The sequence below is a fragment of the Daldinia loculata genome (genome assembly GCF_022478755.1).
Source record: "Daldinia loculata strain CBS 113971 unplaced genomic scaffold F4817scaffold_71, whole genome shotgun sequence".
NCBI classification, from domain to species: domain Eukaryota; kingdom Fungi; phylum Ascomycota; class Sordariomycetes; order Xylariales; family Hypoxylaceae; genus Daldinia; species Daldinia loculata.
The window spans coordinates 1-25,607 of NW_026054925.1; the positions used below are offsets into that span (position 1 = coordinate 1).

Sequence of the window (25,607 nt, forward strand, 5' to 3'; positions counted from 1 at the left end):
TTTAAATTTATAAATATTAAATTATAAATAAATATAATTTTTTATTTTTAAATTAATAATTAAATAAAATAATTTAATTAAATTTTTAAAATTTACTTTTAAATATTTATTAATTATAAAATAATTAATTAAAAAAATTTATTATTAACAATAAAATTTATATATAATAATTTAAAATTAATATTATTATATATAATATCGTTTTATATAAATTATAATTTTTATTTTATAATTTATAATTTATTTACCGGCATTTTTTAAAATTTAAATAATTAATTATATATACATTAAATAAAATAAATTTATACCAAAATATAATAACATTTAAAAAAAAATCGTTAATATATAAAAAATTAAACTAATAAAAAAAAAAATATTAAAATTTTAAAAAAATTAATTAATTATATTAAATAATAAAAATATTAAAATAAAATAACTTATTAAAAAATTAAATAAAAAAATATTAAGCTTTTTTAAAATCTAAAAAATAATTTTTTTTATTATTATTAAACTTTATTTATTTAAAAAATAAAAAATTTACAACTTGTTTTATATTTTATTTATTAAACTTTATTATATTAATAATTAAACATTATTTAATCTTAATTAAATTTTATAAAAAATAACTTTAATAAAATTTAAAAAATATTATATAAATAAAATTAAAAACTTTATATAAATTTAAAAAAATATAAAATATTTAATTAAATAAAAAAATTAACTAATTAAAAAATATTAAATTTAAAAACTTTTTAATTACTTTAATAATAAAAACATTAAATAAATAATTTTAATATTTTATTAATAAAACTTAAAAAAACCAATAAATTTTTAAATTTTACCAAAAAAAATTATACCTTTTATTTAAAACTTTAACTTAAAAATAAACTTAAAAAAAAAAATAATATTATATAAATAATAATATTAAAAAATTATTAATTAAAAAAAACAATTAATAAAAAATATAAAATAATTATTTTAAAATTTATTAAATAAAAAATATTATAAAACTATATAATTATATATAAATAAAATTAATATATTAATAAAAATTTAATTAAACCAAAAAATATATACTTTAAATTATTTATAAATAAATTAAAAATTTTTTTTTAAAAAAAAAAAGAATTAAAAACCTTAAAACCTTAAAAAATTATTAATAATCTTAATTATATTCCAAGCCTTTTACAGCCTTTATTACATATGGTCATATATATATATGGAGTTATATAACTGTTTATAATCTTGGATCACCAGACTGGCAGATCGCTGGCGAGCCGGGCCGAGCGGGTTATTGGATCCCAGGCTGTCGGGATACACGACAGTTTTGTGCGACACCGAGTTCGATTGGAGGGGAGTGCCCAAGTGTTGGACCTTGGTTGACTTATACGCGCCTCAGTACGCGTTTTCATCTACATTAGGATTGAAATCTTTGACGTCGCTTGCTTGGTATATGCTTGTCTATTTATTATTGAAAACCTGCTAATACTATTATTTACAATGATTGACTGCTTATATGAAACAACGCAAAGTTCGGTGTAAACCAATCACCTTAATAGTAGTGGGTGTGAGTACTCCAGACAGCCTTGTTCTATGGGTTCAAGTGAAATTGAGTACACTCCAAGCAGAGAGAATCATTCTACTAGGGCAACTGGTTAATCTGGCGTAGGACTTTATCGTATTTGGGTTGGGGCTGAGTTAAGTCCCTCCGTAGAAAAGTCTTCAACTCATAGCCTTGATCGTGAGCATGGCATGGAGCTGCAACAACCCTACCGGTAAGCTTTTGATATAATATGATCGGTTACTTAGAAGAACTCCGTTGATCGCAGTGCAGGTGAGGCGTAATAGCGAGATTGAGTCCCTGATTACCTAGATATAAAGCGCCCACGGATACCGAGGTCCCCAAGGGCGCTCTATCACCTACGTAAGTTTTAGTTCTATTTAAGTCCTAGATTGGATTCACAACAGCTATTACAATATGAACTATGACCGAAACGTTGGATACACGACGAATATGCATTTTACAAAGGGTCGACCCGAACGAAGTATAGATACTAGGTGGTAACCTCTAATTCCAAGCCTCGTAGGCAGATAGTTGAACAGTAAATCTCAGTAGGCTAGGTAGTTTCTTTATTAGATCTCATTAGTTAACGAAACGTTACGCCGCCTTAGAAAGGGCGTAAACAGAGGACAATCTACAGCCTTCTTCATAAGTATGCCTGGTCAATGATGTCTGAATATCAGTGTCTCGACTACCCCCGAGTCACGATCCACTGCATATTATTTGTATAGTAACCTTTCGTAGATTTCCGTTTGTTGCTCTTGAGATGTAGTCGCAAATGCGCACCAACTCAATTTGTACACGAAGAGGCCGCGTCAGAAACCCTCTGCGCATCTGCGCCGAGGCTGCCTATTCGAGTTGCACAGGGTTTTCTATTCATATAAGTACCTGCTGCTTATGTAGTATTACCTGATAATCGGGCGACTCATATTGGACTACATATGAGAGCTCCATCTATATCACCGGCTGTACCTGCGTATAAGTCATCCCTGGGTTCGCAAGCAAAACGCCTCGATGGCGAAAGTCGCCCGGATTAAAAGGTGAATGTAAGAGGTAGGTTAGCTGACCAGGATGTCTAATCCTTCAGCCCTATGATTTGGCATACGGTTAGGAGTCATCTGGCTTGGAGACTATATGGGGGGACAATCGACATATCTGCCTATCTACCCATCTCCCTTACCTTCCTACCTACCCCCTAATTAATTAGGTACCTCGGTAATTATCTACCTGTCTGCCTATTTGTATTCCTGCCTCTTTGTTTGCATACCGAAAGTCGGACAGGGCACTCGTCAACTCACTCATTGACTTAATAACTTAAAATGGTCGGCGAGTTGCCTCACCACCTAGGCTTAACTTATCCTAGGCTACAATCGCCCTTTTACCTAGTTTCTACCTGTCGAGTGACCTACCCTCGTGTAATGTAGGCAGCCGAGGCTTTTTGTAAGCGAATGATCGACGATGTGAATGAAGCAAATTCGGCTTCTACACACGGACGACTTTATGAACTATCTAGCTAATTTGGTGGAGGGAGTAATACACATCCTTGCATTTACATATCTCCCTTTGTGCTATTACTATGCACCTATCTACCCTAGAAGCTCTCCACAATATTTTGGCTAGCCAAGTTATATATACCTATATAGAAAGGAGTATGTAAGAATGGAAGAATGTATGAATGTGGCAGCATGGTCCTGTTCTAATCCAATCGAAAAAAGAATTTTTTTCGTGTATATGACCGCCTATGTCTACCTCCGTGTTCCCATTCCAACCAAATGACTAAATCCCAATTACATGTTAAGCGTAAAATAGCTAGATGTTGTATGTAACAAATCGGATGAGATGTAGAGAGGAAAAAAAAAAGTGAATGCCAATAACCCCAGGATATCTCCAAGAATGTAATAAGTACAGACCCCTGTGCCGCAAGATGAAGACCGGTTCAAAAGGGTTATAAACAAGGGAGAGAAATATAAAAAAGTTCATGTGGTAATATGATATTTTTTTGCCCAACCAACTCCGGCCCCCTGATCGCATCTCCTATAGATAGTCTCTTAAAAAACCCGCAATCTCGTCGGGGTGTCAGTTTTGCCAACCTGGATGCCGTGAGAAAAAGTTAAACAATGAGTAGCAGGAGTCCGCCGTCTCTATGCCCGCCTGCTAACTATGCAACAGTCTTCCTTTTCATACTTCAATATCTTCCCCGATATGGACAGGACCTGTCGTAGCGCCCTTATATAATACTCTCCATGCTTTATAGCCAGCTTCTGGGCGCTTTATGATTCGTGACTTCGTGACTCGGACAATAGGATGTCTCAATATGTGCATCTCGAATACGCATGCTTTGAAATGCTTTCGTATAAGGACCGAGCATCCTCCTTAGGCGTTGTTAATGCCCCACGCGACGATGCGTCATTATATCCTGGTCGGTCCTCCTAGGCCTAGCATCGCTCACCGGCCGCCGACCCCTTCGACCACTCTCGCGGCACCATCGTCCTTCTTCCCGGGTCCTGCAGCAACGCCAGCGTAGCTAGAACTCCAGACGCTCATAGCGGTGCCTACACCGGACATTCGCTTCCGTGCCCTTATAGTGCTGTCTCGATCGCCGTCCTCGTCCATGCTAAATACGAATTCGCCGTCCTCTTCCCCTATAGGAGTGGTATACCGGGCGCTAGAACTGATGGAGCCACTGCTGACGTGGCGTTCGCCGGCTCGTCCGTTTGATGGTCGCGACGTATGCGAATTGGGATGCAACAGCGGTGATTCGCCTCCGTTGCTGTCGATGCGTGTGCGTTGCAGCTGCTGAGACAAGGCACTTAGACCCTCGATGCTACTGGACCGGCTCGAATTGTGTGGTCGCACAACGTTGGCACTGAGGCTGGATTGGCGAAGAGGACTTCCGACGTGTCCAAATACACCTGCGCTAGCTGCTGCTGCATGTTTCTTCGCCTCGTGTTCCTCGTGCTGTCGTTGGAATAACGGTCCCCACCGACTTGGACTCGATGCCATTGGGCTACCGAATTTGGAGCTTACCTCGCCGTTGGGTGTCCCCGTGCCACTCATCCCGGGGATGCTAGGCGAATTACCGTTTCCCCTATGGCCGTTGGATTCTTCATCGGCTGCTCGCGAACCGCGCCGTGCTTTCTCCGCTGGCGTTAACAAGTCTTTCAGATTGTCAGGCAAATAATCCTCCTCCAGAAAGGGAAACTCCGACTCCCAATCTCGGTCGATAGCACCGGCGATGGCGCGCGGCGCGCTGCTGCTAAGCATCTTAGGCTTGGCGTAGCGGCTCGAGTGCATCTGACGTCTGCCAAAATATTCGTCGGATGGTTGGGTCGGGGGCGAGGAACCGGCTGCAACGGAAGACAAATGCTCGTTGCTACCGAATGCCGAGTGGTGTAGGAGCTTAAGGGTTTCCGAAGTTCTCGAATCCTTGGCTGCGTTTAAGGATGGCGAGGGGGAATCAAGTCCAAATTGCGAGGGCATCGAGGATGGCCACGGCGCACCGGGGTATCTGGCGGCATTGGAGATTCCATTCGAATCGAAGGATGCGGGAAGAGGAGCGTCAAGAACGGATAAACCCTTAGCAGCTACGGGCGAAAGACCTAAGCCAAGACGAGTCGGGTCTTCTTCGCGTGGCGAACCATATTGTGAGCTCGTATGGGAATATGTAGTATCGATAGTTGGCACGTTTTCTAAGCTCGGTCGACGGTCAATGGGTTGATAAGTATCGCTCGGGGACATTGGATAGCCGTATGAGTTTCCGTATGATGGATTGGCGTCGGCGCGCATGAACGAGTTCGTTAAGGCGCTGTTAGAGGAAGAGTTGAAGCTTGGATTGACTCGACCACCGAGGTGAAGAGGTTGGCCTATGGTGATACCATTTTTGCCGTAATTGATTCGTCTACCGTCGGCGAGGACGTGGACATTAGCGCACTTCGGTCCGAACTTGCAATTGCCCTATAGTTTCACCAGATCGTTAGTCGCCTTTCTTTTTGTCCTAGTACCTTGCATGTGAGACTCTGTGAGACGACTTATCATTCTTACCTTGGCGAAGTATTTGCACACCGTTTCTGCAGCAGTGCCGAGATCGTGACTGAAGGGACAAGCGGAACCAGCCTGACATGCGCCTTGTCGGAAGAATTTACATGGTACGTGCGACGTGTCTGCGATTGGAGAATACCGAGGTCAGAAAGGAACGACTTGAAGGTTGGATAAAGCATGAATTATTTAGTATAGATATTACTTACTCGGTGGACTTCTCGGGCCATCGAAGCGACCGTGTGACGGAACTATCGGACTCATCGTATTTATCTGGGATGGAATATTTAAGCTACCGGACCTCATATGACGATATTCGGACATTTTAGAGGTAGTAACGGTGGCTGCGATCGGGTAGAGAATTTAAATGCGACGGGAAGAAAAAAAGAAAGGGAAGGGGAGAAAGAGGTTGCAGATGTTGCAGAGGTTGCAGTAGTAATAGTATGGATGATAATAGTACCAGTAATGGATAGAATGGTAGGCAAATAAACGGCGACGGTGGTAGCGAGACGTGGGAGGATTTAGGAGGGGCGCGTCGACGACAACCTGGTCGCAGCAAGCATTGACGCCCCCTTATCGTCGTCTAAACCCAGGGTCGTGTCGTGCTGCTCTTCCACTCTTGCTCGAGTCCGGGGTCGAGTCGGGGACAGGGCTAATATCAGCTAGACGATTTGTTATTATCAGAGCACGTAGCTGGTTTCTAATAGCTTGATAAAAAAGATATGCGGGTAGACGGGGCGAAAAAGAAAAATGAGGGAAAAATATATATATAACGAATAAAACTGGTTGGTTAAAAGAAGCGATAAGACAACGATGATAATAACAATGTAAAAACGAAAGTCTTGTTTAACCATACCTCTTACACGTATACCGTTATGCAGACGGGATACCACTTCGATGGTGCAAGGTACAGGAACAGAAAAATAATAAAATATAAAAAGTTAAATTTAGGTGGAGAGGGGAAATTGAACTTGGAAAGCGATGATTTGAGAATTCCGAAGCTCCGGGTATATGTGTGCGTATGTATGCGTATGTGCGTGGTGTGTCTCAAGGTTACTGGAGGAAGAGGAATTGTGAGTTGTTGGTTTTCTTCAGGCGAAAACTCTCGAATGGAACGAGAGAGGGGATGTAGAGAGAGAGAGAGATCATAAGAAAGAGAAGAAGGATGGTTAGCGGCGGCAGAGATTCGGCCAAATCAAATAGCTGCACAGCGACGAGGGGTGAACATCCCGACTGGGGGGTAATGAAATAAGAACTGGGACTTGGGACTTAAGACGTGGGACTTTGGGGCTGGGAACTTGACATACGGTTAGGTTAAGTTAGGCTAGATTTGGTACTTGGCGAGCAATAGAGGAAGCAAGCAAAGTCGAGTTGTAAGTTGAGAGGAGCTATGTAGAAGAGAGCTTTAATTATTATTAGCCCAATATGTAAATCCGTGACAGGGTAAGTTTAGGTAAGCTAGACGGGAGTTGAGGAAGATGGAACCTCAGGACCTGGGGGATAAGAGAAGGGGGGGTTACAGTGGCTTACCGGGTTCTAATTGGAATGAGAGAGCGATCGCAGCGTAGTTCGCAGGGCAAACTTAAGGGAATCCGCCGTGATAGAAAGAGGACAAGAGGGGTTCGAGGGGTCTTCACTTTATGAATATAAATGTGGGGGTAAGCCGTGTAAGATGAAAGACCTCGGTTTATTGAAAGGGCAAAAAAAAGATAAAAATAAAAGTAAAAATAAAGTAGACGAGGATAAGAATTGTATTAATACGGTATTTTGGGATTGAGTAGAGGTACTTATATGTACTTGGGTAGGAGGCAGACTGGAAGAGACACGGAGGTAAGAATACGGATAGAGTTTTTGATTATCTGATTCTTGTTCTTGTTCTTGTTTCTTGTTTCTTCAAAAAACTTCTTGGCCGGTCAAATGAGAGTATCACAACCGAAAAATCGGGGAATTTGTGATAAATGTGACAATGGTGACGATAGTGGCTCGGAGCTTTAATGATGAAATCAATGTTACGCTTGGTTTCTGATTCCTATCCTGGTGTTCTTCAGTGGCTGAATCAAAGTCGTTGATGATTCGTAAGACTCGGACGATGCCAATGGGAGGTCATTTACTTGTAAGCTGATGGCCCAGTTCAAGACACCCACCCGTGTGGAATGTAACGAGGCACTGGGAAACCGGATCAGGTAAGGTGTTTCCAGGAACCCGCAGTTGCGTCTGCCTGCCCGTCTAGTATATCTCAAAAGGTGGTGGATGACTCTAACCAGCCACGAGGCCACAGTCAAGTTGCGTCAACTCTTCCCCTCACGCGTTCCCTCTACTTTTCACTATTGCGCCCTGTATATATGAGCTATGTTAACCTGGAACCTAGAGGGTAGGCCTAGGCAGTTAACGTAGCAATTAACGAGGGGAGTTGGGAGTTAGGGTAGCTGCCAAATATGTAAACGTCCTGCCGTTGAAGATAAGAGTCATATGCAGGTCGACGCAAGGCACTGTTTCTCTTCAATGTCGGTGGTAAGTACTGGATGTAGTTACAAATAAAGCCGGCGTCTCCGCGTATTCCTTCGTTAGGGACACTATCTAGGGACGGAAGAGTGGCTCCAGGGTAATGTCAGACAAGTCCAGGACTTGCGAAGTTTTGGGCTAGGTCTACAGGGGGATGATGGCCTTGTGTGGGGGTCTCATTGGTACTTCCAACAACTCAAGTACGCGAGCTTGGTTCAAGGAACTCGAAGCGCCGTTGGGTTGCAAAGAAACAGACAAGAGACTAGATTATTAAAATCGTTCACCCGGCTTTTGCCGGTCCCGTGACTTTTCTATTGCGAGATGAGGGATGGCGACATGAACTGATCCACAGTTAATGAAACGGTGAGTTGGATCGTCACGGCGTCTCACGATGATGTACGAATGTATGTATGTAGTTAGAAGAGGAGTTGTATCCCCATCCAACCAAAAAGTTGAAGGGTGGGTTAAGATTGTGCCTTAGGCCCGTAAATCTCACAGTGCCCTGGTAAAATGGATAGTTATCTCAAAGTCGGTGAGCACTGTCCTGGTACCAACTTAGAGCGAGTCTAGAAAAGTAAATGCGAGCGAACGGCTAGCCACTTGTATGCATGAGATGATGGGTAAGGTAAGAAACCCATATATGCTGATGATGGATCCTTTCGCCTTGAAACCCGACGCGTGGCACCCAATCAATCAAGACCTGAAAAGTAGGCTTTTAAGGTTACCACGCTCGAGGTTAGCAAATGAGATGTCGCGGGGTCAATGCTTTTGTATGTATCAAATACACCTTTGTCCGAATTCGAATCAGGTCAACCATAGATGATGGGTTTGGGGGGGAGTACCGTAAGATCGGTGAAGCGCATAAACTACCTAAAATAAAATCGGTATAACGCGAGCACGGACAATTTGAACCAAGTTAGACCAGAGATAGTCGAAGTGCCAAGCAGATGGGATCGCCCTTAAGCAACTTGGGGAAAAGCGAGGATTGATCTAAAAGATGACGCAACGATGTAGTCTTGTTCCTAAACCTCTTAAAGCGTCAGATGTATGAACTCGGCATAAGCCATCGTGACAAACACTCCTTCAAACCGGATACGGTTGCTCACCCTATGTAATTTATTTTGCAATGGCTATGGTTCTGGTGATGCTGTGTCGACTGAGTGAGGCTAAAGATATAGGTACGAGGTGTAACCCGTAAATGGACACAAGGGTGGTAAGACGGGTGTAGCTCACTCGTGCACGTCCCGAAGCGTCCGTGATCAGCAGCTTGCCTTATTGGAAAACTAAGTTACCTAGGTAAGTGACATATCAGATATACTAGTTAGTGACTATTCTCGTTTGCTTTTTCCCTAGCCGTTCTTCGCCAGGGAAAACCCGTATCTCCGGCTCGTATTTCGTCAGGTTAAAGACTCTCCGGCGAAGCAGTCTTGGCCAAAGAGCTGATGGATTTCGTAGGATTTCGATGCCCAGCATATGGGTAATCGGGATAGCAAAAATGCAGGTCGACGTTATAGGAAAAGAGGATGGGACTTGAGACGTCCACCTCATCCACCGGGAAACTTGTGCTTGGGGGCCGCCCTAAACGTTTATTTATGTCCTCAAGATGTCATTATGGTCATGATACGAGTGAGCACTAGTAGGCTGTATTGACCGACACTGTTGGGGCGGCCGACGCGCAAACTCGGACGAAGCATGACGTATAGCACGGTGCGCAACGGCCACCGGTTAGACTCTCTACAGCATAGAATTAAGATAGTTGCCGCACAAATTAGATGTTGTATCTATCTCGAGATATCGAAGAAGACGATGTTTACTTGTTTCGCTCATGTCTTGGATTTCGTGACGATCACCGCTATCTTTAACTGAAATTTGCATCGGATGAGCGACGAAGGCGCATAAGTGGCGACTGCAGCCATAGTTCCCGCGCTTCTATCATTCCTCGTGTAAGTGAGACTACGTGCATATTTACGCACGCACGCGTCCATATAACGCATATAACGCACACACTTATCGCATACCGCATCGCATACCGCGTCTTGCGCATTTATCCTAACATTGCCTCCATAATGCTTTAATGCTGGAGGCATTAGGTGCTTGGTATCTAGCCGGTCTCTCCTCTCGAGGATCATCAGCAAGCACCCGACGCATGTAGAAGAATCGGGCCACATCGTAGGCGACCAAGCTAGAATGAATGGTCCGGATCAAAAACGAGGCCAATCACCAAGCCATCAAATGTATACCTAGTCTAATGACCCGGTGGTATTGATAATTTGATAAACCGGGGAAGCGTTTCAGCCTTCGACCTTGCTGCATCGGTGTGCCGCCACGAGGTCGCCTCTACCCGCACTAGCGAATAGTTACGGTACGATTAGAGAAGTATTGCCATCGACATCAACCTAGAGGCCGATCTACAAACCAAGATATCCGATAGTGCATTAGGTAGATGTACGTATATGAGTGATGCTGGTGGTGATATGTAGGAGGTATGTCTATGCGAGTTCAAGTAAAGTAGGTGGTTCCAAACTAGTATAAAGTTAGCTCGTGATACATGTAGTTAAAACAAAACCTGGTAACGATCCTAAGTTGAGACGATTGACGTTGGTGGATGTGATCAATAATGGGGTGTATGTACTTGCACACGATAGGCACAATGCACAACATGTACCAATGGAATTTATGTAGCATTGAATCTCCATGTGCTCGGACCTCCTAATTGTGGCGTCAGTGGCGCATTACCATGGAAGATAAACCCTCCAGCCCCGCAGCCCCGCAGCCCCGGCATCCAGTTGGAGTAATTCGAATCTCCAGGTTGCAATCTTGCTGCGGGAAATCTTTCTCTCCGTGACCGCCCCACTCAGCCCACAGATACCTAACTTCAGGTCACTACATAGGTACCTAAACCCACTGTCATGCTCCCCCGACCGGCAGTGCATTTGATTGGCGCCTCACGCGTCTTCAAATAATAAATCCACTTATCCACCATTACCTCCTGCGACCACCACCACCACCTCTTCGCTTGCCTTTCAATACCTATGTAGGTATCCTCAACCTCTCCCACTCACACACCTGCACAAGAAACTCGTTTACCTGAGGGGTACCACTTACATAGTAACCTAGATACCTCTCTGCGTTACAAATACACACATGTAGTACAGTTCGGACGACGGCCGGGATCCATCCCCTATCTATGGTAATCTATGGTAGAGCTCCATCACCAGACGGTGACAGACAGTGATCGGAGCCAGGGTTATACTTGGCTACAGAGGTCACCATGATTGTAGGATGCGACGTTATCGCCTTGCCGTCATGGTTCATTCCGCTCCTCACCCTGCTTAGACCTCGCTACGTGCCTATCCGTTCCTAACCCCGGAAGACACTCATCTTAAACTAATCACTCAACTGCCGACAAAAGAGAGGTTATCTGGGGCAACCGGGATCAGCTAAGACGGGAGCGTGAGATGATCACCGACCGCCGCAATATTTGGAGGGCAGAACTATGTGCGCGTTTCGACCGAGCTGCTGCAATAGGCCCTCGCCTTGATTTTCCAACATGGAACCTACTTATCAACGCCACGCCTCTCTAGTCTAGGAAGCACGTACTAGTTCCGTCATATCCTCTTCCTCGCCAAATACTAACCCTTCTACCTTGCTTTAGAGCACCGCCGATCAGAAGCTCTCGGTGAACCTCTGGGCCGAGCTAAAGATCTTTTACCAAAAGCAGTTTGATACCCTTCAAAACAGCTAATCATATAAGTCTCCACGTCTGATTTAACGTAACTACATGTCTATAGCATGTAGCTACATATAAGGTTCTTAACAGTATATATCATTATCACAGACTATACTCCTCAAAAGGGAATATAAGTTCTGTAACTTACACGACCCTCGCTTGGCTGTTGCCAATCGCCACACCCCGATATTCCTCGTCAAACAATACCCAATTCTGTTTATTCTTTAGGTCGGTAATATGCAGAACGACTAGCTCAGGGTTCGATTTGCGAGTCTAGAGACTAAGCGCTAGGTTAGTTGCTTACTGCTAACAAAAAGTCATATGGCCATGTTAATATTAGTATGGAATTGCATATGGCTAGCTAGTCAACCCGTCTCCTTCTAGACATTTCAGCTCCGAAGAGAGCGAGGGCATTTTCATTGTCGTTATTCATCTCCCATGACCCTCCAAAAACGAGGTTATTCCGGAGATTGCTTAACCGCCCAAGCGAGTATGAGTCTAGCCTTGTATGCACAGGCAGTCAGCCACTACTCCCAAAATGTTCACGGTGTGGCCACACCGTTTTCTAACGAACAAATCACCAATCAATTTCGCTCACCACTTCGAGCTGCTGCGCATGAAATCTCCACACCATCATAAGTCCCTGTCAGCAGTCTAGCTCTGTGCATCGTTCTGCATACGGCATCCCGTTATCCTTTCCACCAGGCTATACACTACGTCTAATACATAGTAGGTATACTTCAGTCAGCTCGATATCTGTCTCCTAGCGTACGATTTCTCAAGTTAGGTATGCAAAGTGTCTATTTTCTTCGTCGGTTGCTTGAAGATGCCCTATCAATAACAAGGCTGCTACCACCAAATCTTTCACCATTGCTTAGAACCCAGTTCAAGGAACCCAGGTCGCCGAACGAGCGTTGCGAGTAGTTTCCTAAATACAATGTTGTCAAACAATATTGCGGCTATCCTTTAATATCTATTACTATCGCCGAATTCTCCATTTCTAACAGAGCCCCCCAACTTCCATCTATCAAATTGCACCGAAGGATCGTCCATTTATTTCCGTTTTCGTATACTTGAACCAAAATGGGTCTACATCCCATGACGCTGTTGTCTTATGCTTAAACATCCTAGACACCCTTTTCTCTCCGCTGCAGTGCAACGAGTTATCCTCGTCTCCCGATTATCCGAACAGGGTTCGGTCCTGCAAGGGTGCAAATCTGATCGACTGTCAAGACCGTCGAGATCCTCTGATCTGCGAGATTCCACCACTTCTTGCATAGCCTAGGGTCCCTGCACCCTCTTGAGCTTGGCCTGGCTATCTCATGATGCACCATCCCCACAGTAGCCCTCCATCAACCACGCACATGCAGTATGGATACGATGAGACATACGCAAGCGCTTGCACCTGTAATGCGTGCAGAACGCGTTCTAGTATCCGTCGTCTCCGCTGAGAGTACATGCCGTCGCTCACTAAACGAACCTACTAGTTCTAGGTTAAGCTCTTTCGCCACAGACTGCCAGTGGTCACATCCGATAGTCTCGGTTCTTAGATGTATCGTACGTCCGTTGGTGTTCGGTACCATCCTGACCCTGAGTTAGGTTCCTGGACGACCATGGTGTAACCTAACGCGGTACATAATCAGAGATATTCGCCCGTCTGCTAGATCCATGTTTTTCCACAAGAGTCCCTCATACAACAGGGCACGCAAAAGCAACAAACCCAGCAGTAGGAAATCATATATAATGCTGCACATCTACATGACGTGCAGGTTCTATCAAGGATGATACGTCCGCGGGAGGAAGGTGGGCACTATGAGTCTCGTATGAGAAAAGGCGGATTCGTCCAACCCAGCGGCAACGTTGAAGCCCGACCTGCCTATTTAGAGACAATTTGGAAGATCATTCTAATAAGTATAATAAACGCAAGTGGCCCCGAGAACTATGAGAGACATATGACAACATAGAATGTGGTGATATTGCCGTCCTTAGACGCCGGTTATGTGCAAGAGGAATGTCACTATCGACATAAGCAGGCCTTGTGTTATATAAGACTTGAGTTACATGTTAAGTTGGATATAACGGAAACAAAAAGTCTCAGAATCAGGCGAGAAACCACCCAACTTTGAGCGGGATATAATAGATCTATCCAATGGAAGCTCTTGACATTAGCATGCAGCTATTCGCTTTTGTCACATATATAAAAGTATACACAAAAAGAAGTGTGGTTATCCATATTTATTTACAGCTTTCGAAGTTCGTCAGATATCGGCCTTGGACGTGTATTAGCCTGCTTGAGTTACTCGGCTATCGAGTAAGTATATGAGTTCTCTGCTCCAACCCCAAACCTTTGTAGGTTCTCTTGTTAACCAAGTATCAAAATATTGGGGATTCCAGTTCCGGATTATACTATCTCGTCTACGACGGTGATTTACCTACGATTATGTAGTTGTATAGAGATTCTTGGAGCGGAAAGGCTTATGTAGAAAGAGCAGCTTATACCCAACACAGTATGTATATATAAGCCCGGCATATGTATGTAAGGCAAGCCGTCAGAAATCCCTGCCCCTCCCCAGTATATGTTAGGTACGTACGGTCGTGCGTAGTGTGCCCGGGGTACATACATACAATGCACAACCCATCCACGCCCTCGACCCCCATGGGCTATGCGCCCCGTCGTCGCGTCCACGGGGGACCATGTGATCGAATTCGGAGTGCGGGAGCATTAGTCACTTGGCTGCCGCGTGACGGCTGCCTAGGTACCTAGGTAGTTATCTATTTGTATGTGTAGATGTATGTATAGTGGGTATGCAGTCGACATGTCCCGGCTGTTCCCTTCGCTTCTGTGTTGATTTCTACATCTTCGTCTGTGCGCGTGGGCGTGCGAGGCCTCGTTCTTTTGGGAGGGATGGAGAGGGGGGCTGTATCACACTTGAAGAAGCGGCAGTCTGACGCCTTGTTTCTACGGCTGTGGCGCTGAAATTCGCCACCGTGGGCAGACGGATTGCGTATTGTCGTGTTTATTTAGTCTGCTTGTTCGGGGCGATTTCTATTCGGGGAGCTGAGGGGAGGTAGCCTGATACGTTGATGGGGGTCACGATCATCTGCTTGTTGGAGGTAATAACATGTCATCATGACAGTAGTTGGGTCTAGTTGAGGTAGGCGATGGCTTAGTTCAACTCTCAGTTGCTCAGCCTTATTGAAACCCTAGACTGCCTTCGCTGTCTTTGACGGCGACATGACCAGGCCAATACGAGCTACATTTTTATCCCTTGGATTGATATTCAACTATGTGATCTATTAACCTCATAGGAGACTTTTCTATACGTTAGTAATTTGCAGCTTCTTGCTGCTTTATAGTAATCTATAAAAAGCCACTTTATAAAAACGAACGTTTAATTGAAATCATAATGAATAACTTGAAATCCATCGTAGGGCACGTGTATGATTCTACTGCAGCTTTACAAAATTTACATATCTTACTATCAATTAGTTAAAGAGCGTGATTCGAAATTTCATAATCGCGAATGACTATTCAACATAATGACTGGACTGTGGCCTCTTGCGATAGGTCTTTTAAGTTCCTACTTACCTCTCCTATGAACAGAAATTATTTCCTTGAAACGACCAAGTCTTTGGTTTCGATTCTATCTTTATACAACAAGTCACTAGCTTGGCCTGTAAGAGGATGGTTATCTCATAGAAAGATCACTAGGTGCTACTGAGATCAGTCATCTATATATTGTTTATTGGACTATCACTAGTAACCATCCTAAACTTCAAGTCAAGCATCTCCAGTATTGGGAGCTCACATATTATCCTCGAGTAATTCATTGACAAATGTTATGTATATTTAGATGCGGAAGCTTTGAAGGAGCTTTAGAGGCCATTTATGAAGTCCATCTGGTGTTGGATTATCACGATATCCTCACTACTGCTTGGATAGGAAACGAAATATGAAACAAACTTAATATAATACATTCCCTTGAGGCTCAGAGTCAGTATAGTCTATAAATCTTTCTATTGAAACATCTATTCAACCTCCACTCCAGTATTTGTCTCTAGATCGATAGACTTTTGCGGCTCTAAGTTTCATGTGGCAGCCAGAATATTTGCTCATGATCCTAAGTGGAACGAGAAAAGAAGTCCAATAAAAACGATCGCTTTAATAGTAGGCGACCTATTGTAGTTTGATTGGTAAATGGAGACGAAGGAAAAAAGGACAAACCACATCATTATTCTCCCATCTTGCTACAATTGAAATTACTCCTTTTCATCTGCACTACTTTCGCAGTTTGAGTTCGTTTACAAACCTTCGCTGGAGAATAAATGTCTCGGCCACGGCGTAATACCCGTTCGACGTTCGTAGAGCGGGTTAATTCGGAATACGCATATTGTGCTCATCTACTAATGCTTACGATAGTGGTGCTGGAAATCGTAGGTATTGTAAAAGAAAATTGACTACTTATGTAGATCACGCTTCCTCAGTAAGATAGGTCTACAGTGCTACCATTTGACGAAATATTTGATATTTAATATGGCATCTATCTAATACTAAATCGAAGTATGTTGTTATGTAGGGAAGCCTTGTATCAGGGCTTACCAAGCAAGATATAATGATAAAAGTGCCACGATTTCAAACACCAAGCCTAGCCCGTACCTATCCTCTACCCTAGAGCCCATGAATAGAGCCACTGGAGAATCCAAAAAGAATCTAGCAAGTCAACTAGAAATAGTTAGTACTTGGAACATACACACATATGCGATGTAGAGCGACTTACAGGCGCAGGGCCGGGGACGGTGTACTCGTGGAAGTTGGAGTAGATCTAATAAACTATTAGCAAATCCGCTCATCACAGCAAAGGCCTTAGGTTTAGGAAACTCACGTTGGCGGTGTAACCAGGGTCGGTCTCCTTAAAGGCGCCAGGGATTCGCACAGTCGTGGGGTTGTAGCTACCACTGCCGCCAGACACCTTGACCTGGGCGCAGGAGATGTAGAACTGAGGAGTACCAGCCGGGTACGGGTTGTGGATCGCGAGACTCTGGATTCGCAAGAGATATTCGCCGTCCTCAATACACGACGGGATGGTGTACGAGTATGAGCCTATATAACCTTGTAAGCTTGTGCTTTCGTAAAATGTGTCCCTTATCACTGGAAATTATGCTTACCAGACATATCCCACTTGGCTTCGCCACCCGAGAAGTCGGGAGCTATGAATAGGAGTTAGTAATTGAAGTACTGAGGGCTTGAGCACTTGAGGTGGCTCACCGAAGTCCTTGATCTTAAACCATTCACCACTGCCGTCGTATTCCGAGGCAGCTCCCGGAGCCTTCGACAGGTAGCTGGCGGTTTGTTAGCATATTCGCTAGAATGCAAAACACATCAATCATTCCGTACATGGAGATCGGCCCTTGGTGGTACACAGGCTGGCGAAGAAGTCAGTTATGATACTACCTAGACAAGTAAAGGGAACATATCCAAAATAAGTTACATACGGTATCAAGTGTAAAAGTGAATGATTCACCGGCCTTCACGTCTACCGTCTTAGTATCGGCACCCTGAGCACCAACATTGCACCTCAGGTCGTTCGAAGTCAAATCTATAACGGTCAGGGTAAGCCGAGAAGAGAATAAGAGAGAGGATGTTCAAATCTTACCTGTAACAGGAGAGTTGTAGTTGCTGTTTTGTCGGACTGTTCAAACCGGAATTATATCAGTCTTTGCTCCTATTTCTGCTATTTCTGACCAAACGACTAGGTAAGGATTCTTCTTCGTGAGACGTACTGTACTCGAACGGGGCATATTCAGTGGCATGGAGCGAGAGCTGCTGGAAGATATAATGGGCAGAAGCGCTGTTGGCTGCGAGCGCAGCAACGGCGGCAATGTTGGCGAAGTTCTTCATGGTGGGCAAGGGGTAGCTATGAAGTCTAAGTTTGACCGTGACGATGATGGCGCTGTGCTTGGTGTTTCACAACATTTCCTAGACGGCAAAGAGGTACTTTATATAGATTATCAAATACCAGCGTCCCGGGATCGCGGCATCGGTGATGTCACCGCCCAGATGCCAATAGCATTGTTTGTAAGCGACTGAATTGCCATTCTGTCCTGTTTTCTAACTATTGGAATCGTGTTCCTCCAACCCGACATTTCAGAGGTAGCTCGAGCGGACCGTCGTTCCATCGTCGGCGATCATTGTTGCGACAAAGCAGGCCCGCTACATGGGGAACACATAAGTTTTCCGGTACGCGAGAGCGCGCGGCGTGGCTTCATGGGGTTGTCGTGGGGTATCTGTGGAGAAAAGGAGGCCGTGAGGTGTCCGAAAGGGGCAATACCGGAAGGACGTTGGAAATTCTACCCATTCGGCAGGTCGATACAACATATTTCTACTTAATATATAATACTAATAAATGCCAACTACCGTAGCCCACCTTGCCGGGTACGCTACTATTACGCGCCGCATCGGAAACCAGGGAGCATCATGCAGGTGACCCAATAATAGGAGAACCTTGAAGTCGACGGTTCTATGCTCATCACAACCAGAAATGGCCAAGTTATACCCTGTTTCTCGCGTTAGTTTTCCGATTTAAAGGCGCGATTGGAAAATAGTATATGGGAATAAGATGTCTGATGCTTGGGAACCATTAGTTAATTAAAAGGTGATTCTATTTTAGTCACTTCATGCGGATATATCGACTAAATATCATACCATAGCCAATGATAAAAAAAGACCCAGCTCCACCACCGCGGGCTCAGTTCCCGGACAATAAATTCGGACCGAACAGTCATCAACTCTTATCACATTATACGCAGGTTCAAAGATGACTTCATAAGTCGCTCGAGGGAATTTCTCAAACACATCTCCCCCCATCTACCTCGATGTTGACCCCGGTGATGAAGGCAGCTTCGTCGCTAGCTAGGTAACAACAAGCGTTAGCGACATCCTCCGGAGTCGAGCCTCTACCCAGCGGTATCAGAGACTCGAACGCCTTGCGGTTCTCAGCTGTGTTGGGCTTGCCGATGAATAGGTGTGTCATCCCCGTGCTTCCTACAACCGGAGAGACCGCGTTGAACCGGATCTGCTGAGGTCCATACTCGACTGCCATCGTCTATCATATATCACGGTTAGTATTCGCGATTCAGATAAACCATGCCCGGTCATAGGAAAAGGATGGCGGCGGCGGTTCCTCATACCTTTGTAGCATTAATCACAGCTGCCTTCGATGCATTATACCAGGTAAGCCTCGGACGCGGTCGAACACCGGCGGTAGAGGCGACCTGAATAAAGCTCCCTGGTCTCTTGTTTTCGAGGAAGTAGGGCACGATAACGCTAGTGGAGATATATACAGACTTGACATTAACGTTCATGACGAGGTCGAAGTCTTTATCCGTCACCTCCTCGGTAGGCTTATTGGCGTACGTCGCTCCGGCGTTGTTCACCACGATGTCAAGCTGGCCAAACGTATCCAGAGCCGTCCGAAGAAGACGTTCCCAGTCCTCGCGCTTCGTCACATCGGCTGCTGCGAAATTACATCCGAGCTCCTGAGCTGCCGCTCGACCGGCTTCCTCCGAGAGGTCGGCGATGATGATTCGGGCCCCCTCTTCCACGAATTTAGCTACGATGCCCTTGCCGAACCCTGACGCGCCTCCCGTCACGATTGCGACCTTGCCTTCTAGACGGGGAGTCATGATTGTGATTACTGCAGAGTCTCTTTGCTTATTGAAGCTCCCACGCAGTTATTTCTACGCGGGCGAGAGTCTCGTCGAAATTTGTCGATTTGTCAATTTGTCGATTTATGTTAAGTCGAGCCATCGAGTAGACGTTCAAGACGAGCTGCCGAATTCATATTACCTATGCTGCGCCTGTAAGATGGCGGCGAATAGCGTGCGGGGAACTTGGGGAATTCGGACTATCGTGAAACCTCGGGACTCATGAATGAAGATCCCCTTAGATTCCCCCTCATTATGAGATTCGAGATTCTTGCAGGTTCGTACGTCTTTACACATTGCCGTCGTTTTATAGTTATTTTTAGTCTTGGACAAGAATTATTCGTGTACGTTTTATATTTCGTACAAGTATTGATATAGTATAAGATGTTGTAATGGAAATGGATCATGTTGCAATTATAATCAGTTATCTAATATATAACAGATATGTACAGTATATATTCATAGGTAATTATACTATGTAATATGAAGAAGATAAAGAGAGATTGCTAGCTGAGATGAGAAGTGAGGCCGTACGCGATGCCACATCAAGCTTAGTGGACGGTAATTAAATATTCAGCTCTGGCAGTCTGGCAGTCTGGGGAATAGGAACTGCTGGGGAATGGATTGCTGATAAGTCTAACTAGGATGGTCGAGTTACCGTATCCTTGTATTTACTACCTAGGTATGTAATGAAAAGGATCCAGTTCAGAGATAAGAACATCATGTTATCAGTATCTCTACAGGGGGGCTTGTAGTGTATATACCTAGGTACTAACAAACTTATAAGCTTCGTAGTGCTCGTCTACCATTCTTATTCGTATCATCATCTTTTATGTCTCATCATTCATAACGACATTATTGACGATGGGGAGGCAATCTATTACCAGCGCTGGACCGCGCAGGTCTGCGGAGATGACAGCAGCAGATGACGCACTCGCCAAGATGGGTTACAAGGCCGAGTTACCTCGAAGTCTGAGTATGCTTTCGGTGCTTGGCTTATCCTTTGCTATTGGTACGTATGAAAAAAAAAGAAGAAAAAATGACAAACTCGTTCTAGCATAGACGAATACTAATTACCTGTCAACAGTACGTAGTAGTTATACTATAAGTATTTATTCATTCTAACAGAACTCTGTCTATATCGCATCCTATCCCGATGACGTCTCGTGACTCATATATCAATGGTCATTATATAACTGGATAGCTTCTGGATAGCTTCTGGATAGCTTCTGGATAGCCTCATGCAATGTTACTAACACATAATAGATGGCCGTTCCATACGGTCTCAGCACTACATTTTACATATCGCTAGCAAACGGACAATCAGTCACCGTTATCTGGGGCTGGGTACTGCTTTCTCTTCTTTCGACTGCCATCGCTGCTTCGCTCGCCGAAATCTGTTCCGTGTATCCTACTGCGGGTGGCGTTTACTACTGGGCCGCATTGCTATCAACGCCTCGCTGGGCCCCGATTGCGAGTTGGATCACAGGTTGGCTGACGCTGGTTGGTAACTGGACCGTCACCCTCTCTATCAACTTCGGCGGTGCGCAGTTGATTCTCAGTGCCATTTCGCTATGGGATGAGGATTTTGTTGCCAACGAATGGCAGACCATCCTTATGTTTTGGGCCGTTATGCTCGTGTGCTACTTGATTAATATTTTTGGATCTAAATATTTGGATCTTATCAACACCGTCTGTATATACTGGACTGGTGCCTCCATCGTCATCATCTTGATCGTTCTCTTGGTCATGTCGCCGAGCAAGAGAAGTGGAGAGTTCGTGTTTGCACACTATGATGCCTCGGCGTCGGGCTGGCCAGCCGGCTGGTCATTTTTCGTCGGTCTCTTGCAGCCTGCATATGTGCTGACGGGCTACGGCATGGTCGCAGCCATGTGCGAGGAAGTACAGGCGCCTGAGCGCGAAGTTCCCAAGGCTATCGTCCGTGAGTAATCTACAATTTTACACTTTCCTTTGCCGCGTGGGACTCCCTTTATGAGCGGATATATATCCTTATAATTCAAAGAATCATAATGACTAACTCTGAATACTATAGTGTCAGTCGTGGCGGCCGGTCTTACAGGTCTTATCTATCTAATTCCGGTCCTTTTCGTGCTGCCGGAAGTCCAAACGCTCCTTGACGTCGCGAACGGTCAGCCAGTTGGTCTCATTTTCAAGACGGCAACAGGAAGTGCCGGGGGTGGCTTCGGATTGCTATTCCTCATCCTAGGTATTTGGTTATTCGCCGGCGTTGGTGCGTTGACGGCTTCAAGCCGTTGTACTTACGCTTTTGCACGCGACGGCGCCATCCCTGGCTCAGGTCTCTGGAGTAAAGTCGATAAGCGGTTCGATATCCCGTTATGGGCTCTCACTCTATCGGCGATTGTAGATTGCTTATTAGGCCTCATTTACTTCGGTTCATCGGCAGCATTCAGCAGCTTCACGGGAGTCGCTACGATATGTCTCTCAACTTCGTACGGATTGCCAATCCTAGTCTCCGTTATGGGCGGTCGGAAGCAGCTAGAACACGCTTCATTTTCCCTTGGTCGTTTTGGTTTCGTTATCAATGTGACAACGCTGCTATGGATTGTCCTTGCCATCTTCTTATTCTGCATGCCGACTAATCTCACCGGGCTGGACGCCTCCACCATGAATTATGCTAGTGTGGTATTTGCAGGTTTCGCAGCCATCAGTATCATCTGGTATTTTGCATGGGGCCGCAAACATTTCTCTGGGCCCCCGGTCTTGAAGTCTGAAATGGTTGATCATGGTGTGGGGGTTGTTAGGGGACAATCTCTAGACGAGGAGGTGGGAGCGAAGGAAGCAAGCACGAAAGAAGGGTCTGATTCGAAGGTTGTAGGATATCCTGTAGGTCTAGCTACCTAAAGTTGATGAATCGAAAGGTAAACTACTGTTTCTGTGCTGATAGTCTAGACATTTAGGGGTCAATGCGAATGGCCCCTTTTTACTAATAGAGTTAAATCTAATAAAATCACATCGACGTAGGACGGTGCAGGATAAATAGTGCAGTATCGCAAGCAAATGTTGCTTCTCTTCGTGAATCGTTAATCTATGTATCGACATCCTGATGTATTAACACGAGGATCCTGAGCTTTCTAGGTATTGACCTAACCTACATAGTATCTGCCCTATACAGCTTTGGTACTAACGTGGGTGACCTCGAAGCCCTTGAGGCCCTCCGCGGCGCCCTGGAACTCGCCAATTATGCTCTTCCAAGTATCTGTCTCGCGCGCCTCCAAATGGGCTTGAACGCTCTCCCAGCCCAGGATAATAACTAGCACGCGGGTCTTCTCGCCCTTGAAGTCGACGTCCTTCTCGACTGTCCAGCCGAGAGAGGACTCGCCCGCCAAGCCCGCGAAGCTCGCGCCAGCCAGCTTGGAGACGAACCTTTGCGCCTCGGTAAGCGTCTTGGCTGCGTCGGTGTCGGGCGCGAAGTAGGTGAATAGGAGCTGGGCAACGGGTGATTTGCCCTTGCCCTCGGCACTATCCAACACGGTGGGCGGGAACGGAGTCAGCTCTGCGTGGATTACAGTAGCGAGCTTGGCTACGTGTGGTTTGACCTGGTCGATGAAGGCATTGTAGGCTTCAGTTTGGGCCTGGAGGGCTTGGTGCGACTCGATGCTGTCCCAGTCGATAAAGAGGTCGACCTGCTCGGGGTTCTCGTGCACGGTGGAAGCACGCACGGCTTGGACTCCCGGTTGCTCTTTGAGAACAGCGAAGAGCTTGTAGAAAGTCTCCACGTCTGTGCCTGGCTTGAGGCTGTGGAGGACGATTTCGGTTACGGGAGCCATGGTTTACTGATTCTAGTTGTTGATGTTGGCCGGTCACTAGTATGGGTGCCCACGATATAGCGTTTGGCGGGGACATAATGAGGATATTTATACAGCTGCTTTCCGGCTCCTTTAGGCATGATGGCGCTAACCTGTATGTCTATCCTATGTGGATCGTCGACATGCTAGTGGCCCTTCGACGGGGTATCGAAGGGCCACGATTGAACGCGCATGAAGCCTTGTAGCTGCATTAGGTAGGTGGTTTGTTGATGGATTCGACGACGGATTACGTCAGAGAGGTTGAGTAGCATTAGGACTTTATTGTCGCTAGGCGTCTTACCGTCACACCCCGGAAGAATCCAATGTATTATTCACCCCGAGTGTCGTGGTGATGATTCGGTGCGGGATACGAGGTTCACCCTCTGTATTAGTATTCAGCCCTGTAGTAGGAATTCTGACAGGTTGGTCTAGCTCCAGCAACAGTAAGACCAGGGATCACGTTCCTTCAAAAAGGACGATGGGATGGCGGAATCAATGGGTAAATTGACGTCTTTTAACAAACTTTGAATATAAGACAACCGACATCTCTTGGCACCCTCAAGTTTCTAGACTGGGCGCTAGGTGGAAAAGGCGGTCTGCCTGCTTGGTTCCATCGATCGTCAAGCGTGTAGTTTTGTCTCTTCTTCTATCCCTCATTATATGTTAGGTAGTTTACTTAACTAGATACATCTAGGTACACATATTAGGCTATGCGTGCGATACTCTTTGCTAACGCTGTACATATTTTTTCTTGATTAGTTCTAATATGACATATAGAGGCCGTAGCTTGAACTTCGACAACTGCTCTTGTAGCGTGATATTTCGTAAGCTAAGGAAATGAATCCATATAAGCGATCAGGGGTGAAATACCTCGCGTACGAACAGAAGCACATACTGCCAAGTATAGGTAGGTAGTAATTGAATTATCTTTCGTCCAGCTCGTACGATACCATATCACTAACGGTATTCCCAGACACCACGTCAAAATATTCCAACCTAGGCGCAAACTTCTTTAGAAGTTGAGCAATATTAGCTGCTTCTCTGGCTATCGCATCGTCTGTGGTAGAGAATGACGCTAGTTGGTCGAGCTCGAGTGACAACAGCTGGGGAAGCGTAACACCACTATCTACTAGGTTTAGAAGATTGTAGGTCCCGTTGAGCTCGAGTTCCTCTAGCCTCAACCCGCCGTTCTTGGCAACCTCTGCCAATGAAGATTCCGTGAGGTAGGATGCGAATTTCAGATGTAGGACCTCGAGGCGCGGCTGGGCTTGAATTATACTGGCAAATTGAGAATCCCCGAATCCTGGAGCTTCGACCCCATTGCCAGAAATGCCGAGCTCCTTTAACTTGCTAAGCCCCTGCGCTAGCTTGACAAGAGCCTCCGAGGGGATATGAATATGTCGACCCTCTATAGCTCTGTATTCCAACTTTAAAGTCTGTAGGTGAATACATTGTGAGCCGATGTTGTGGACTACGCGGTCCTGCACCGTGGTCAAAGGAAAACCTTCATATACAATATTCGCTTCTAGGCGAGTCAGCTTAGATAGATACGGCAGTAGGCTTGTGAGTCCGCCAGGCTCCGCAACACAGATGAATTCACGAAATTGCGGAAGGAGCTTTTCCTCGATGTCGTTCCGGGATTGTTCTGTGACGATTCTCGAGGCGAGTTCCGCAGTAATGAGTTCCTGGAACTCTAAAATTTCAAGGCCGGGCTTCGTAGCGAGAGCAATAATGACGGAGTCAGTCACGGCTCGGCTCATACCGTACATAACTGATATTCGCTTTAGAGCTTTGGCGCCATTGAGGAACTGAAGGAAACCCTCAGGGGAAATGAGGTCCCGCGGGTTGTCGATGAGTAGTTCTTCTAGGAGCGGGCAAGAAGCCTGTAGCTTGTCCAGGAAGGAATCCGAGATAGGCCCTCCGTAGAAAATAAAGCGCTTCAGTTTAGGTTGAAGATAGGGTTCCAGAGATGCGTCGTCGTTATAATCTGAGGCATCTAGCCAGAGAGATTCAAGGTTGGGGAATTTTAAGTCCTTGAATAGTTTATGGTGAGAAGCATCATCAGCGAAAAACTCCAGAGATACAACTTTGTCGGCATGAGCTTGTAAGTTCTGAGGCTCGCTTTCTGCAATTTCTGCAAGGGCGGAGATGGAAGGTTTTTCGTATGACATTATGGCGAGAAGCTGGTATAGAAATAGAAATTGTGTAATAATTAGTATCGTGGGCAATTGAAAGCTTTATGGTAGAC

At 45.1% G+C, this 25,607-nt stretch overlaps 6 protein-coding genes across 6 annotated transcripts; 1 reads left to right on the forward strand and 5 right to left on the reverse strand.

The window, feature by feature from the left end:
- Positions 1-3,799: 3,799 nt before the first annotated feature.
- Positions 3,800-6,195, reverse strand: F4817DRAFT_266282 (uncharacterized protein). Its single transcript, XM_049299362.1, has 3 exons — positions 5,806-6,195; positions 5,603-5,721; positions 3,800-5,515 (listed from the first exon to the last, which is right to left on the reverse strand). Exons 1-3 carry the CDS (start codon positions 5,918-5,920, stop codon positions 4,007-4,009), a joined length of 1,743 nt encoding a protein of 580 aa, XP_049154906.1. The 5' UTR covers positions 5,921-6,195; the 3' UTR covers positions 3,800-4,006.
- A 10,136-nt stretch (positions 6,196-16,331) lies between these two features.
- On the reverse strand, positions 16,332-17,883 carry F4817DRAFT_266552 (glycoside hydrolase family 61 protein). Its single transcript, XM_049299364.1, has 9 exons — positions 17,610-17,883; positions 17,483-17,518; positions 17,322-17,425; positions 17,224-17,252; positions 17,095-17,168; positions 16,995-17,036; positions 16,712-16,929; positions 16,607-16,651; positions 16,332-16,551 (listed from the first exon to the last, which is right to left on the reverse strand). Exons 1-9 carry the CDS (start codon positions 17,725-17,727, stop codon positions 16,540-16,542), a joined length of 678 nt encoding a protein of 225 aa, XP_049154907.1. The 5' UTR covers positions 17,728-17,883; the 3' UTR covers positions 16,332-16,539.
- A 481-nt stretch (positions 17,884-18,364) lies between these two features.
- F4817DRAFT_266631 (3-oxoacyl-reductase) lies at positions 18,365-19,592 on the reverse strand. Its single transcript, XM_049299366.1, has 3 exons — positions 19,017-19,592; positions 18,532-18,931; positions 18,365-18,383 (listed from the first exon to the last, which is right to left on the reverse strand). The coding sequence occupies exons 1-2, from the start codon at positions 19,509-19,511 to the stop codon at positions 18,674-18,676; spliced, it is 753 nt and encodes a 250-aa protein (XP_049154908.1). The 5' UTR covers positions 19,512-19,592; the 3' UTR covers positions 18,365-18,383; positions 18,532-18,673.
- A 687-nt stretch (positions 19,593-20,279) lies between these two features.
- F4817DRAFT_266609 (amino acid transporter) lies at positions 20,280-22,543 on the forward strand. The gene is made up of 3 exons (XM_049299365.1): positions 20,280-20,544; positions 20,620-21,474; positions 21,586-22,543. Exons 2-3 carry the CDS (start codon positions 20,799-20,801, stop codon positions 22,413-22,415), a joined length of 1,506 nt encoding a protein of 501 aa, XP_049154909.1. The 5' UTR covers positions 20,280-20,544; positions 20,620-20,798; the 3' UTR covers positions 22,416-22,543.
- On the reverse strand, positions 22,539-23,605 carry F4817DRAFT_350678 (uncharacterized protein). Its single transcript, XM_049304961.1, has one exon. The coding sequence runs from the start codon at positions 23,339-23,341 to the stop codon at positions 22,679-22,681; it is 663 nt and encodes a 220-aa protein (XP_049154910.1). The 5' UTR covers positions 23,342-23,605; the 3' UTR covers positions 22,539-22,678.
- Positions 23,606-24,074: 469 nt separating this feature from the next.
- On the reverse strand, positions 24,075-25,606 carry F4817DRAFT_266720 (uncharacterized protein). Its single transcript, XM_049299368.1, has one exon. It carries the CDS (start codon positions 25,528-25,530, stop codon positions 24,283-24,285), a length of 1,248 nt encoding a protein of 415 aa, XP_049154911.1. The 5' UTR covers positions 25,531-25,606; the 3' UTR covers positions 24,075-24,282.
- Position 25,607: the final 1 nt, after the last annotated feature.

Coding starts and splice junctions, on each gene's coding strand:
- F4817DRAFT_266282 (XM_049299362.1), bottom strand. CDS start 5,920: ATGTCCGAATATCGTCATATGAGGTCCGGTAGCTTAAATATTCCATCC. Junction 5,722..5,805: donor TGGCCCGAGAAGTCCACCGA/GTAAGTAATATC, acceptor CTCCAATCGCAG/ACACGTCGCACGTACCATGT. Junction 5,516..5,602: donor TGTGCAAATACTTCGCCAAG/GTAAGAATGATA, acceptor GTGAAACTATAG/GGCAATTGCAAGTTCGGACC.
- F4817DRAFT_266552 (XM_049299364.1), bottom strand. CDS start 17,727: ATGAAGAACTTCGCCAACATTGCCGCCGTTGCTGCGCTCGCAGCCAAC. Junction 17,426..17,482: donor CTACAACTCTCCTGTTACAG/GTAAGATTTGAA, acceptor TGACCGTTATAG/ATTTGACTTCGAACGACCTG. Junction 16,930..16,994: donor AGCCAAGTGGGATATGTCTG/GTAAGCATAATT, acceptor AAGGTTATATAG/GCTCATACTCGTACACCATC.
- F4817DRAFT_266631 (XM_049299366.1), bottom strand. CDS start 19,511: ATGACTCCCCGTCTAGAAGGCAAGGTCGCAATCGTGACGGGAGGCGCG. Junction 18,932..19,016: donor CTGTGATTAATGCTACAAAG/GTATGAGGAACC, acceptor GATATATGATAG/ACGATGGCAGTCGAGTATGG.
- F4817DRAFT_266609 (XM_049299365.1), top strand. CDS start 20,799: ATGGCCGTTCCATACGGTCTCAGCACTACATTTTACATATCGCTAGCA. Junction 21,475..21,585: donor AGTTCCCAAGGCTATCGTCC/GTGAGTAATCTA, acceptor TGAATACTATAG/TGTCAGTCGTGGCGGCCGGT.
- F4817DRAFT_350678 (XM_049304961.1), bottom strand. CDS start 23,341: ATGGCTCCCGTAACCGAAATCGTCCTCCACAGCCTCAAGCCAGGCACA.
- F4817DRAFT_266720 (XM_049299368.1), bottom strand. CDS start 25,530: ATGTCATACGAAAAACCTTCCATCTCCGCCCTTGCAGAAATTGCAGAA.